Raw genomic sequence first — 15,887 nt, forward strand, 5'->3', positions numbered from 1 at the left:
ATTACGTCTGAAAGAAGTGTCCTGCACTTCTTTCGACGAGGCTGTATTTTTACGCGTCGTCGTTTGACAGCTGTCAAACGACGACGCGTAAATGACAGGTTGTCTGCACAGTATGTCGGCAAACCCATTCAAATGAATGGGCAGATGTTTGCCGACGTATTGTAGCCCTATTTTCAGACGTAAATTGAGGCATAATACGCCTCGTTTACGCCTGAAAATAGGTAGTGTGAACCCAGCCTTACAACTCTGCACTTTCCGCAGAAGAAATTTCTATGCTGCCGATTCACAACATCTGCACCACAGGTCCACTTCTGCATGAAAAATTTCCGCAGCGTGTGGATGAGATTTTGTTCAAATCTCATCCACTTCGCATCTACGGTTTTCTGTTTCAGATACTACGTCCACAAATCTGCTACGTGTAAACTTGGTGTGAACTTGAAATCAGTTTAGTATTGAGGGCACTAGCTCAAGAAACTGTGTTACATTTTGCTATGTACAACCGCTTCTCGTCTACATTCGTTTTTATACAAGAAGGCTGGGTTCACAAGACCTATTTTCAGGCGTAAACGAGGCATATTATGCCTCGATTTACGCCTGAAAATACGGCTCCAATACGTCGGCAAACATCTGCCCATTCATTTGAATGGGTTTGCCGACGTACTGTGCCGACGACCTGTAATTTACGCGTCGTCGTTTGACAGCTGTCAAACGATGACGCGTAAAATGACTGCCTCGTCAGGCTGGGTTCACACGAGCACATTAACGTCCGTAATGGACGGACGTATTTCGGCCGGAAGTCCCGGACCGAACTCACTGCAGGGAGCCGGTCTCCTAGCATCATAGTTATGTACGATGCTAGGAGTCCCTGCCTCTCTGCCGGACAACTGTCCCGTACTGTAATCATGTTTTCAGTACGGGACAGTAGTTCCACGGAGAGGCAGGGACTCCTAGCGTCGTACATAACTATGATGCTAGGAGCCCGGCTCCCTGCACTGAGTTCGGTCCAGGACTTCCGGCCGAAATACGTCCGTCCATTACGGACGTTAATGTGCTCGTGTGAACCCAGCCTCAAAGAAGTGCAGGACACTTCTTTGGACGTTTTTGGAGCCGTTTTCTCATAGACTCCAATGAAAACAGCTCCAAAAACGGACGTAAAAAACGCCGCGAAAAAACGCGAGTTGCTCAAAAAACGTCTGAAAATCAGGGGCTATTTTCCCTTGAAAACAGCTCCGTATTTTCAGACGTTTTTGGTCACTACGTGGGCACATACCCTAAGGGTATGTTCACACGAGGGCGTCCGTTACAGCTGAAATTACGGGGATGTTTCAGCCTGAAAACATCCCCGTAATTTCCGCCGTAACGGCATGTGAAGGCGCTTGAATGCCGCGTCCATTACGGCCGTAATTAGCGCTGCTATTCATTGGAGTCAATGAATAACGGCTCCAATTACGGCCAAAGAAGTGACAGGTCACTTCTTTGACGCGGGCGTCTATTTACGCGCCGTCTTTTGACAGCGGCGCGTAAATTACGCCTCGTGTGAACAGACAAACGTCTGCCCATTGCTTTCAATGGGCAGATGTTTGTCAACGCTATTGAGGCGCTATTTTCAGATGTAAGTCGGGGCAAAAACGCACGAATTACGTCCGTAAATAGGCCGTGTGAACATACCCTAACACGTATCCGATATGTAACACGTATCTCATACAGTACAATTCAAGCAAATCGATGCTGCATCAGTGACGTGGTGCAAACAGGCGTTTCATGTTACTGACTGAAAAGCGCGGAAAAAGTTCTGCCTCGAATAATGAAGTGATGGCAGGCACAATATGTGCACGGAACCAATTTCCCGACGCGTGTTTCCTGGGGAAGATATATCCGCTGCACCGGAAGTGCCGCTGCTAGTTCGCAGGTGAGTGGTGCGTAACTAAAGTAACTACATTTAATTCTATGAAGTCCATGATCTGGTGGTGTATGCGGGCGTTATGGAGCGCAGTGTCTTCCCCTCCGTCGTCATTATTACCGGTCACCTAATTACTGTACGTGTCATCATCCTCCTGCTTGTGTAAGTGACATGCGGCAAGTGTTTATCATGTATGAATGGCGGACAGTCATAATTACAATGAATACTCGGGGCTCCTGGCATTGTTTGACCCAAATATCTATACATAGTGAAAGTAAAACATTCAGACTTCCCATCAATTAAAGTAAAGCTCTACTTCTGATGCCAATGGTAAAAGTATGTTAATGGATGCAATCTAATATAATTGTGGGATCAGAACTGCTCTCCTTAAAGGGGCTGTCCACTTTGTACAATACCTCTTTGTTCGAAAAAGTCGCATAATCATCAAAGGGTGTCCTGCTGCCCGGATCTGCTGCCATCATGGAGTGTCTGTTATAGAGTGAGAATAGAAGTCCTCGGCACACCAATTAGAGTTACATTTTGCGTTTTCCATTTTCAGAAATGTTTTGTGCGACGTTTCAGTCACGAAGGACTTTAATCAAGCACTTTAGAGAATAAACTGGAACGGTAACTAGCTTTAGCGGCTGGCCGTATAGGTTACGTAAGCTATTAGGATACCTGAACTGCTAGATAGGAGCTGTGTCCTGATGGCGCTATGGCAACGCGGCCGCTATATATGGTTTGGGCCCCTACTCGTACACCCGACTACTCCTAGTGCTGACCGAACCTCTACAACATGTGTTATAGAGGGAGAGACGCTCTTTGTAGTTTAGCTCAGGCTAGAAGAGGAAGGTCCTCAATGGGCGATGCCACTCACAATACCATGGAATTCCCAAATTGGGTATTTGAAGTTGGAACTTTTGAAATCGACATCGCCTTTTCTAGACCGCTGTGATCAATGATGGGTTAATCTGTTTCCATATTCTCTGTGCTTGTTCTGCAGACTAAACACCAGACACAGGCCCTTTATGACCTGCAGTTTAAAGTTGTGGTAAAATATTTTCTATTCTTATTAGGGCTGAGTTCACACAGGGTGGATACGCTGCGTAAAAGCATGCAGCGCATCCTCCCTGTGCGCCGCAGGGAATTCCGGGAGGAAAACCGCACCAAAGTGTGATGCAGTTTTTCGCACTGTGATTGGCTGCGGTGGTCACATTGGATGAAACGTCATACCAGGAAGTCGGCATTGAGGAAGAAACACAGACTCCTGGGTAAGTATAAGATGTTATTATTTTCTGAGTTGCGTTTTTTTCAGCAGAATCCCGAACCCGCCGCAAAAAAACGTCTATTTGTTGGAGGTTTTACCTTCCCATTGAATTAAATGGGAAAACCCACAACAAATAAGCAGCGTTTACGCAAATACAATTGACCTGCTGCGGCATAAAATTCTGCACCCCAGGTCAATTTCTAATTTCCGCATCGTGTGGATGAGATTTGTTTTAGCTCTTCTACTTTACTGCTACGGTATTTGCTGCGGATTTTCCGCAACAAATTCTGTTGTGGAAAATCCACAGTATTTATGCAATATGTGAACTGAGCCTTAGGCCTAATTCAGACGAGCGTGTTGGGTCCGTGTGTCGGCCGCATTTCCCGGACCGAACACACTGCAGGGAGCCGGGCTCCTAGCATCATAGTTATGTACGATGCTAGGAGTCCCTGCCTCGCTGCAGGACAACTGTCCCGTACTGTAATCATGTTTTCAGTACGGGACAGTAGTTCCACGGAGAGCCAGGGACTCCTAGCATCGTACATAACTATGATGCTAGGAGCCCGGCTCCCCGCACTGTGTTCGGCCTTTTCTCAGTCTCAACAGAAAGTCTATGAGCCCGTAGACCGCTTTCTCGGCTTTCCATGGAAAGCCAATCAGAAACGAAGCTGCACAGCACTCACCCGAGGGCTTCGCTTTAGTGATTGGTTGGAGTCTCATTGCTCGTACCCCCGCTGATCAAAACTTCTGAGAGGTCACTATGACATGTAAAGATTTTTTTGACAGTTTAGTCACCCTTTAATATATTCTTTTAAGCATCTGCAGTTGAAACTTTGCATAAATATTTGTTTGTCATAGGTAAACCCCATTAACCCCTTAATGACCAGCCTATTTTAAACCTTAATGACCAAGCCATTTCTTAAGTTTTTCCATCGTCGCATTCCAAGAGCTATAACCTTCTTATTTTTGCGTTGACATAGCTGTATAAGGTCTTGTTTTTTGCGGGACAAGTTGTATTTTTTAATAGCACCATTTTGGGGGACATATTATTTATTGATTAACTTTTTTTGGGGGGGGTGGGGGGGATAGAAAAAAAACCAGAAATTTCGCCACTCTTTCGCGTCTTAAATCTACGCCGTTTACCGTGTGATATAAATAACACAATAACTTTATTCAGCGGGTTGTTACGATTGCAACGATACCAAATTTGTATAGTTTTTGTATGTTTTACTACTTTTACACAGTAAAAACGCTTTTTTTTTTCAAAATTATTTGTTTTTGTGTCTCCATATTTGAAGAGCCGTAACGTTTTTATTTTTTCGCCAATGCGGATGTATGAGGGCTTTTTTTTGCGGGACGACTTGTAGTTTTTATTGGTACCATTTTGGAGTAGATGCGACTTTTTGATCACTTTTTATCACATTATTTTTTACGTCAGGATTCACAGAAAAGAGCAATTTTTCCATAGTCTTTTATGAAATTTTTTACGGCGTTCACCGTGCGGGTTAAATAATGTAATAGATTTATAGTCGGGGTCGTTACGGACGCGGCAATACCAAATATGTGTAACTTTTTAACTTTATTTTGTTTTTTTTAATAGTAAAGCATTTTGTAAGGGGAAAAGCTGGGTTTTTCATTTTTTTTTCACATTTTTTTTAAAATTAACTTTATTCAACTTTTTTTTTACTAGGGGACTATAATATTCGATTCTCCGATGGCTATTATAATACACTGCAATACTTTTGTATTGCAGTGTATTACTGCCTGTCCGTTTAAAACGGACAGGCATCTGCTAGGTCATGCCTGAGGCATGATCTAGCAGGCTTTCGCTCCAGGCAGACCTGGGGGCCTTTATTAGGCCCCCGGCTGCCATTGGAGACACAGACACTCGGCGATCGTATCGCCGGGTGTCGGTGGGATGAGAGGGAGCTCTCTCCCTCTCTCCAAAACCACTCAGATGTGGTGCACGCTATTGTGCACCGCATCTGAGGGGTTAAACGTGTGAGATCGATATAAGCAGGGACGCTCCCTCTGCCTCTGGCAGCTGAGAGCAGGGAGATTTGACACTCCCTGCTCTGTTTACTTTATCCTGATGCAGTGCCGTAAAAAGGCATATGCATCAGAATAAAGCCGGTTAGTGGCCGCCGTGAAAAGGCGTATTGGCGGTTACTAAAGGGTTAAAGATGAAAGGATTCCCTATCTACTAAAGGGATGGCATATTGCTATGATATGTGGGGGAGAGATAAAAGGGGCCGCAGTGCTGGTTTAGCGCTGCATCCCTTTACAAGTTTTTCCCTTCAAAGTGGTGCTCCTGGCCGCCAGGCCTGTCCCTACGTTCTCTGGATCTGCAGGGTTCCAGATGTCGGACCTACGGCATATCCTAGGGATACGTCGTAACATTAATTGTTGAGAATACACCTTTAAGGCATTCTTAGTTCATGTGGGGCAGAGGAATCAAATTAAGAGTCCAGTTTTCCATTAACTAAATCAAGAGCTGCATCAGGACATCCATGGAAAAGAATGGATGCATTTACATTGAATTAATTGAAATAAATCTGTAGGTTTATGATTAAACCTTAACCAGTTACGATTTCTTTGTTGCGCAGATATGGCAAGTTCATCTACAGAAATGGATCCAGAATTGGCACGACAGTTGTTCTTTGAAGGAGCAACTATTGTGATCTTCGGTGTACCAGAGGGGTCAGAATTTGGTATAGACTCAAACAGTTGGCAAGTTGGCCCTCGATTCAAAGGGGTGAAGATGGTTCCACCAGGTGTTCACTTTATTCACTATAGTGCGAAAAGAATAGGAGAACCTGGGGAAACTGGTCCACGCTCAGGCATTTTCTTTTACTTGGAACAAAAGGACATCCGTCTCCTGCACTGGGACTCCCAGGAGGAGGAGATGGTTGCTACTTCCCAGGAGGAGGCCGACAAATTACGCGAACAGCTAACGTCATTGGACCCATCTTTGGGGCCGTACCCATATAAAAGTCTTCGTCGTTGGGTATCTCTGACCAACCACATATCTAAAGAAGCCATGTTGAATTTACAGCCAGCCTGTGGGACCATCTGCTCGTTTCCAGAGGTCTTGCCTATGGAGAAGATGACCCACACGGAGGATCGGGCCAAACATAACTTACCCAGGTAAATATAAGAGTAAATATTGTGCAGCATAATTTCTTTTGCAGCTGTTCACATAGATGATACTGGGAAATCTGACCCCTTTCCTTCCTTCACACGTTCTTTTTATTTTCGCTCCTCCCATTATTTACATCCAAATATTCTGCTCAGGGTAACGCTACATTTCAACTTGAGATCATAGCTGGCTTCATTCTATCTTTTCTGGATGAAACAATTCTCAGCATCCTGTACTACTATATTTTCCTATTAAAGAGGTATTACGGTTTAAAAAAACCCCACATATTTATTGTATAATTAACAGTTATACAGTTTTCCAGTATACTTTATGTATCAATGCCTCATGGTTTCAAGATCTCTGCGTGCAGTCATTAAACCTTTCCAAAAACCTTTCCTGACTGGTCATGTGTGATCGACGCCTCACCAGGATAGATTTTTGGCTGCCATGACAAGGCGACCTCTATGAGGTGGGAACCTACACTGCACATACACCCAGAACTGGGACTAAACTTACATATTCTTGGGGATGGTAGGAACCAGCCTTAAACTAATTAAAATCACGCAGGGCAGAATGGGAGGAGTGCAAGATCAAAAAATGGAGGCAGTCACTAACCCCACATATATGTATCACATAAACAACACGAAAGTTTGAACAGCACATTCCAACAAAATGAAACAAATTGTGTATGCAGGTGCTAGAACGCCTGTGACTGCAAATATACAGCACACAAGAAAATGGTGACAGCACATTGCGAACACTAATGCCACCTAAGCCACTAAATATAAATAAATATGCATTACTGCTAATTCTACTTACAATAGGGAGGTTCTTAGTGCACATTTTGATCAAATTGTGTGAGCCCACCTGCCACGAAAAGGCGACCTCTATGAGGTAGGAACCTACGCTGCACATACACCCAGAACTGGGACTAAACTTAAATATTCTTGGGGATAGTGGGATCCAGCATTAAAGAGGCTCTGTCACCACATTATAAGTGCGCTATCTCCTACATAATCTGATTGGCGCTGGAATGTAGATAACGGCAGTGGTTTTTATTTTGAAAAACGATCATTTTTTAGCAAGTTATGAGCAATTTTAGATTTAGTTTCTTAAAGAGGCTCTGTCACCAGATTTTGCAACCCCTATCTGCTATTGCAGCAGATAGGCGCTGCAATGTAGATTACAGTAACGTTTTTATTTTAAAAAAAACGAGCATTTTTGGCCAAGTTATGACCATTTTTGTAGTTATGCAAATGAGGCTTGCAAAAGTCCAAGTGGGCGTGTTTAAAAGTAAAAGTACAACTGGGCGTGTATTATGTGCGTACATCGGGGCGTTTTTAATACTTTTACTAGCTGGGCGCTCTGATGAGAAGTATCATCCACTTCTCTTCACAACACCCAGCTTCTGACAGTGCAGATCTGTGACGTCACTCACAGGTCCTGCATCGTGTCGGCCACATCGGCACCAGAGGCTACAGTTGATTCTGCAGCAGCATCAGCGTTTGCAGGTAAGTAGCTACATCGACTTACCTGCAAACGCTGATGCTGCTGCAGAATCAACTGTAGCCTCTGGTGCCGATGTGGCCGACACGATGCAGGACCTGTGAGTGACGTCACAGCGTGATCTCTGGAGAACACGGCTGTGTCTGCACTGTCAGAAGCTGGGCGTTCTGAAGAGAAGTGGATGATACTTCTCATCAGAACGCCCAGCTAGTAAAAGAAGTAAACACGCCCCGATGTACGCACATAATACACGCCCACTTGGACTTTTACTTTTAAACACGCCCAGTTGTACTTTTGCAAGCCTCATTTGCATAACTACAAAAATGGTCATAACTTGGCCAAAAATGCTCGTTTTTAAAAAATAAAAACGTTACTGTAATCTACATTGCAGCGCCTATCTGCTGCAATAGCAGATAGGGGTTGCAAAATCTGGTGACAGAGCCTCTTTAATGCCCAACTGGGTGTGTTTTTACTTTTGACCAAGTGGGTGTTGTAAAGAAGTGTATGAGGCTGACCAATCAGTGACATACACCTCTCATTGTTCCAGCCCAGCTTCTTTCACTGCACAATCTCACTGTGCTGTGGATCATGCTGGGCTGGAACAATGAGAAGAGTATGTCACTGATTGGTCAGCCTCATACACTTCTTTACAACACCCACTTGGTCAAAAGTAAAAACACGCCCAGTTGGGCATTAAGAAACTAAATCTAAAATTGTCCATAACTTGCTAAAAAATGATCGTTTTTCAAAATAAAAACCACTGCTGTTCTCTACATTCCAGCGCCGATCAGATTATGTAGGAGATAGGGCACTTATAATCTGGTGATAGAGCGTATTAAAATCACCCAGGATGGAGTTCGCCTTGTTGTGGCAGGTGGGCTAGATAGGCAGATTCTTAACCATAAATGTTTCTATTGAATGGGAGTAAGCAGATTAATATTGATACAGAAAGTATATTGGAAAATTGTATAACTTTTTATTATACAAATGATAAGCTTTTATTTATTTGAACCGGAATACCCCTTTAAGTTTTTTTTTCTTTTTTGTTACAGATAATTGAGGTGAGGGAAACCAAAAATACCTATGCTTGACACCATACACTAACTGCTCTGTTTTCTATTTATTGTGCTCATGTTGGACTTGGTGTGTGTAGGGATGCACGGTGCATCGAAACTTCGATACTGTTTCGATACTGTGCATCCCTAAACAGTTCGATACCGCTAGTTCCTTTATTTCGATACTGAGCTGCGCAGCCGCACAGCTCAGTATAGTAATACATGAATGTATTGGAGCGCGGCTGCGGCTGTGTAATTCAGCCACAGCCCCGCTCCTGAGTCATGATAAGTTCGCGGGGTCAGGATGATGCAATGCGGCCAGCGCTGCACTAATGAGCAGCGGCACTGAAGACAGAGCATGGCGGGCGCACTACAAAACACCCCCATGTTGTCTTCAGTGGCTGAACTGCCGCTCATTAGTGCAGCGCCGGCCGCATCACCTCATGCTGACCGCGCACGCACTTCCTGTCAGGAGCGGGGCAATGGCTGTATTACACAGCCGCAGCCCCGCTCTATAACGACTGAGATCAGAGAAACCTCATCTCCGCCGCTATTCTCCTGAATGCTGCGATCACAGCTGACTGCAGCATTCAGGGGAAAGTGAGAAGGGGGGATGCCCCTGGATCGCGTCACAGGGAATTCCTGTGACGCCCAGGGTCTATTGACGGACCCCAGGGCTGTCTTACCATATGTCATGTTGTTAGGACATACCCAAGTATGCCCTAACAACAGCCTGTGTGCTATCTGTCCACAGGCTGATGTACTGGCACATATCTGATATATGTCAGTACATTAAAGTTTAAAAATAAAGTAAAAACAAAGTATTGTTAAATTTTAAAAAAAATACACCTTCACCTTTTTTACAATAAACATTAAAATAAGTCTCAATACATAAAATACGCATTCAGTAATGGCGCGCACAACAATTTTTTTGCATCATTTCTGATGTGTACGCTGTAAAAAAATGAAATAAACACGGCTTTCATTCACTTATTAATGTGAGGCGCGAGGTGCGATGAATTTACCCTCCATGTTCCTCACATTAATAGTAATTAACCCCATCATGTACCTCGCACATTAACCCATTATGACTGAGAAACATGATGGGATTAATTACTATTAATGTGAGGCGCGTTCAAAATTCATCACACGTCGCGCCTCACCTCAGAAAACGGAAGAATTTTTTTTTTATTACTGTTGGCAAAAGTATCGAAATCGCAATACTAAACGAAGTATCGGTATCGAAGTCCAAATTCTGATATCGTGACATCCCTAGGTGTGTGTTTAAGTTTTAGGTTCTTTGCACAGGTATGACACTATATGTCAAAACTATAAGGAAGGCATGTCCAGACTCCCCCAAATGAAGCAGAAAGAGGGAACAGAGATCCGATTCAGCCAGATACCAGAGAAAACGTACCCAGATAATGCCACTCCTGCTGAGATTACTCAGCACAGCATGGACCTGTCCTATGCCCTTGGGCAACTGATTGACCTCCATTATCCAGGCGATCCACTGGCGATCTTAGGTCAGTAACAAACTTCTATTCAACTTCATTTTAAAGTTGTCTATTGTGAATGTATTGGACACCACTATACCAGATACACTGTACAATACTCTGAAATATGTGTACTGATCTTAAGCAGGTCTCAGTCTATCACTGTAGAAATAGGCTTGTATATGTTCTCATACATGACACGTGTATGTGTAATATAACATTTGTGGCACAGCCTTTTTTTTTTGGGGGGTAATTAATCTTCTCATTTGTTCCATTTCAGCTGAGCTGCAGTTTTCCTTTGTGTGTTTCCTTCTGGGTAACGTCTACGAGGGGTTTGAACAGTGGAAGAAGCTGCTGAATCTTTTGTGCCGAGCAGAGACGTTGTCCTTGCAGCATCTAGATCTGTACAGTGAGGTCATCTCCGTCCTGTATCACCAGCTGGCACAGGTTCCTACAGATTTCTTCATAGACATTGTATCTCAGGACAACTTCCTGACAAGTACTCTGCAGGTAGATTAATCCTGTTCCTTTCTCCTTTATATTGTTCCCAATAACGATCATTATGAATATTCTTAGACCATGTTCTGTATTTATCCAGTCTGAGGGAAATCTATACTTTCCACAGACATCGGCCCACATTTATCAAAAGTGGCGTCCGTTTAGCCAATTTCTAAGTTAAAGCTAGACCACCTTAATGATTGCATATGATAAATCTCTCACTGCCGTTAACGTTCACATTGGCTAAAATGACGCCAGGGTCTGTGCGGAGTAGAGTTGTGACATTTGTTTGTTTATTTTTTCTCTTTTGCTCATTTAAAAAAATCACATTTCATAAATGCGTCTAAATCTTGGCCAAACGGTAAGCCACGCCCACACTCCACTCCACTTTTACAAAGTGACATGCAAGTGGCTCTCAATGCTTAAAGGCTCTAAATGGTTAATAAATGTCACACAGCAAGTCGGACACTATTTTATAGTAAAATGTACCAAAAACAAAGGAGCAAATGCATTGATGAATGTGGGCTATTGAATGGAAAATCTGACTTGTAGGTTACTGGTAGCTTTAATTGTTTTAGGAAGAATTCTCTTTAAGGCTTAAAGGGGCTATCCACTTTCCGAAAACTAATGACCTATCCACCGGATAGGTCATCAGTATATGATCGGTACGGGTCCGAACCCCGCCCCGATCCGGCACTCCATCTGCCTCCGGGCGACGGACGATGCTGCTGGAAGCAGATGGCTCCGGTCAAAGAATAGCGACCGAGCTGCGGCATTGCAGCTCTGCTCCTATTCAAGTGATTAGGAGCAAAGCTGCAATTTCGCCGAACGTCCGTTTTGCAGGTGTCTGAGTCATCTGCTTCGGTCTCCAACTACTGCATCCCATTCCAAACATCCGGTGCACGGATTTAGCCGGAGTTGCGGATCGGTGCGATCGTCTACCGATGACCTATCCGGTGGTTAGGGCATCAGTTTTCAGAAACTGGACAACCCCTTTAAAGGGGTTTCCCTGGAATAGAAAAATATCCTTATTTTCTAGAAACAGCACCACTGATGTCCTTGGGATGTGTCTGATATTTCAGCTCCGCCACATTCATGTGAATAGCAAATAAGTAGACAGTATGTTACCGAGTTCATAGCGGTGGCCAGAAGTCTCCCGAGCATAGGATTTCAGTGAAACACGTATCCATCCTCAGACTCTCTCTAACCTGTGTATGTGCAGTGAACTCCCTATCCTTATCTTTCATCCTTCAAGTGCATATGTCCCCTATACATGGTTCTTAGCAACACTTTAAGGCCAGATTCACACGAATGTTGTATACGTCAGTGTGCTGTCAGTGACCACAACATTCCGCACACGGACCTATGCAACTCAATGGGGCTATTCAGACATGCGTGATTTTTCACACTGCGTGTTTCCATTGCGTGAAAGTCACTGCATGACCTATTTTGGTGCGTTTTTGCGGATCACGGACCGCACACGGACGTCATCCATGTGCTGTCTGTGATTGACGCAACAGTTGCTAAAGAAATGCAGAGAAAAAAAAATGTGCTCCAACACTGACATCAAAAATGATTGCCACACGGAACACACACTGATGGCACACGGAACGGTAGCGAAAGAAAAACGCTGCATTTTTTGCGGATCCAAAACTGACACATTCGTGCCCCTCCATTGTAGCAAGAGATGGGGGTCACAGGGCACAGACACACCAATAAGTTTTTGTAACCTGTCTCAGAGGCTTATCAGAAGATGTATTACCCTTAATGCAGAATATTAAGTTTTTCACAGATTTTTTTAATGTGCTTATATATTATCTCGCAAAACTTAAAGGGAAATATCCCCTAAATGGATCTTACCACATGTTAGAGAGACATGTCAGAAATAACATTAGTTGAGGTCTTTGTGCTTTAACCCCCCTGATTCTAAAAGTGAAGGGGTTTCAATACTTTCTAAAGCAGCCAAACCTTTACAGGTTTCTATCACTCATTTACAATTGTCACAAAGTACTTGTGTTCCAAAACTCATTACAGAAGGTGATCGTACAATTGTGTCTATTGTCTCAATCCTTAGGTGCTTTTCTCATTTCTGTGCTCCCCAACCACGGATAAAGACCTGAGGAAGAAAGCTCTCCGCTTCCGTGCCCATCTCACCAAGAGGTTTCAGTGGGACTTTGAGGAGGATCCTCTGGACTGTGCGCCACTTGTTGTCCAGCTGCCTGAGGACTTGGGAAATGCTATTACTTCAGATGAAACTTCCCATCCATAGAGAAACGCTGAAATTCCCTTTCCTTCATAGTTGTAGTAGGGCCCACGAAATGATGCCACTGTACAGCTGACTCTTCAGCGGCTGACTTGTTCAGAAACTCATCTTGCATGATGCCACTGTACAGGTGACTCTTCTGGAACTAGGAATACTAAGGCACTCGGGCCCTGGATAAGTGAACTATGAAACTACCATAGTATATAGAGCTGTATTGCTGCTTCCTGAACTGAATTCATTCATGGGATTTGGTGACCACAGACATGACCGCTGAGCAATATCTTCTTTCTGGGCATTTTTAAAGGGATATTTGCGTTTGGCACAGAATTCCAGATGGCTTCGCCAAATGCAATTGTGAATTGATGTTGCTTTATACCAATTGTGTATGTTGGCAAGGTTATGATCTTCCAGTATTACTTTTTGTATCTTTGGAGGGAGCTGCACTCACTCAGAATATAAAGAACTGTTTCAAGAAATATAATAGATTTTTCTGTCTTTATTATCATTCGCTAGAGGGCGCTGCACTACTTAGAACTGTAAAAATTGCCCCTGCGTCATGTTCGTGTGTATACATATATTCCTTCTATAGTTAGAATTCTAGCTAGCTCAATCAGGTAGGCCTAGATCCAGAACCATCTGCATGGCTTTCTATGGTGTCAGCCTTGGTTTTTCCATACCTTTCAGTAAGATTTAATAGGATTTATATCACACCTTATCTCATAGTTTCTATACATATAGACTTTCAAGTTTAAAAAGAAAAAAATTGGAAGCGCTAATCCTTAGAAACATTCCAGGTTCAGCCTGATTTGCAGAACTTCACACCAGTCACTTGGCAGCCATCCTTACGTTCCACTAATGTTCTTACAGTGAAATTTATGAAAGCCGTTCCAAGTTGTATTTTCTTTACGTACTTTGGATCTCTCCTATGGAATGCAGCAGACGTGTTCTTTACAATCAATCATGAACTCCATAATAAAAGAATTAAAAATGTTACAGTACATGGCCCTATTGATCACCCGCATCCCCATGGTGAGAGAAGGAGAAAACAATCAGTCATTGTGTCTGTTTACATAAAAATCTTACGACCAGAAACTGTTACTTATTATTAATGTAACCGTCAGTAACATAAGTATATGTTAATAATTGTATGTAACTTCACAACTTCTAACCACTGCAAATACTGTTTTATCAGAAATACAATGGGAAAAATGTATATCTAATTGATTTATAACTTCTGTTAACCTGTTCCCCTCTCTGCCCGTCACCACCTCAGCCGGCCTCCGACATTGCAGGCGAGAGCAGTCTAAATTACAGCAGGGCCAGGCAGAAAGCTCAGAGCGGGCACTTTAAGGGAGAGATTACATTATAGTGTGTGAAGTCCCCCACGATGAGGTTTTAAAGGGAATGTGTCGCGAATTTAAAAAAAAAAATCAAGCAAGTTACTTTATTTTTATTATATATATATAACAACAACAGAAAGCAGCAGCACTCACTAGATGTAAACGTATAGGTGCCAAGCAAGTCGTCCTGATCCAAGGACAGAGCATTATACAAAAGTAGAGATCTTGCAGAACGCTCAATTGGGTTGAAGTCTGGTGGGCAAGGGAAGTACTTGGAGCTCCTTGTCGTGCTCTACCAACCACTGTCTGACTTTTCTAGCTGTGTGACATGTCGCATTGTCTTGCTGGAAGATTCCATCTACCCCCGGAAGAGAATCAGCATGTATGGGGGGGGGACATGATCTGCAATGACGGATATATAACCAGATCGCTTCAGAGCCGTCCACTTGGATGATGGGCCCAGAGAATGCCAGGAAATAATCCCCCAGACCATAACGCTGCCGCCACCGGCTCGTGTTCTTCCAGCAGTGGCTGCCGGGTGTTTGTTCTCTGATGTTTCTCTCCTGACACGAAAACGTCCATCCGTTCCAGGAAGCAGAAAACGTGACTCATCGGAGAACACAACTCTTTGCCAGGCATCAGTGGTCCAATTCTGACACGGCCGTGCAAATTGTGGACACTTTTTTTTTCCCCGATGCACCTGGTTGATTTTCACGGTGAGCTGCTCAACTGTAGCGCGTTGTTCGACCCTCATGCCCATTTGTAGCTGACATTCATCTCTCACATAAATGGCACGTGGTGCTACGGAGTTACCACGTCGGTTATTTCCAATGGCACCATTTCTCCAGTCATGATCACTGTCACCACAGCAGCATGCGAACAGTTCACAAACTGCGCTGTTCGAGAAATTCTGCCACCCTGGCCCGAAAGCCAATAATCATCCCTTTTTGCAACTCTGATAAATCTCCACCTGGCAACGAGTGACGTGATCAGACAGCCGACCGCACGCCTTATATACCCACCAAGCCCACGACACATCACTTCCTTTATGGGCTACGCGCTGCTGACGTCGAAAGTAGGAGGTGGTCATAATAATGTGGCTCGACTGTATTTACATGCTTTTGTGCTGTTCTATTGCTGCAGGATCAATTATCCAGTACAATTGCCGTGGTGTGCAGCGTCTTTTGTTGGATTGAGCGGTGCCAGCAATTTTTTCCGTCTTCTCATGAGAATTGCAAGAATTATTATATAATATTGATACTGAATCATCTACAGAGCAGTGTCCATCCAATGGGAATAGTATATTGCATGATGCGTGGCCGGGCTCACTCAATAAATAGCTGAATCTCCGGGGATCATGAATATGGAGCTTCCACTTCACCTTCAAAAACCTTCGTGAACACAGATCTAGCCGTGTCGGAGG

General features: G+C 43.7%; 1 protein-coding gene across 3 annotated transcripts; it reads left to right on the plus strand.

Moving 5' to 3' along the window:
- Positions 1–1,852: 1,852 nt before the first annotated feature.
- Positions 1,853–13,605, plus strand: LOC142666565 (protein AAR2 homolog). Of its 3 annotated transcripts, none has more exons than XM_075846665.1 (5): positions 1,853–1,909; positions 5,774–6,314; positions 10,176–10,393; positions 10,644–10,873; positions 12,936–13,605. In XM_075846665.1, the coding sequence occupies exons 2-5, from the start codon at positions 5,776–5,778 to the stop codon at positions 13,128–13,130; spliced, it is 1,182 nt and encodes a 393-aa protein (XP_075702780.1). In that variant the 5' UTR covers positions 1,853–1,909; positions 5,774–5,775; the 3' UTR covers positions 13,131–13,605. The 3 variants fall into 3 exon arrangements, with proteins under 3 accessions (XP_075702780.1, XP_075702779.1, XP_075702781.1); XM_075846664.1 differs by lacking the exon at positions 1,853–1,909 and adding an exon at positions 1,920–2,062; XM_075846666.1 differs by lacking the exon at positions 1,853–1,909 and adding an exon at positions 1,920–2,036.
- Positions 13,606–15,887: the final 2,282 nt, after the last annotated feature.

Source organism: Rhinoderma darwinii, chromosome 13, assembly GCF_050947455.1.
Source record: "Rhinoderma darwinii isolate aRhiDar2 chromosome 13, aRhiDar2.hap1, whole genome shotgun sequence".
Taxonomy (NCBI): Eukaryota; Metazoa; Chordata; class Amphibia; order Anura; family Rhinodermatidae; genus Rhinoderma; species Rhinoderma darwinii.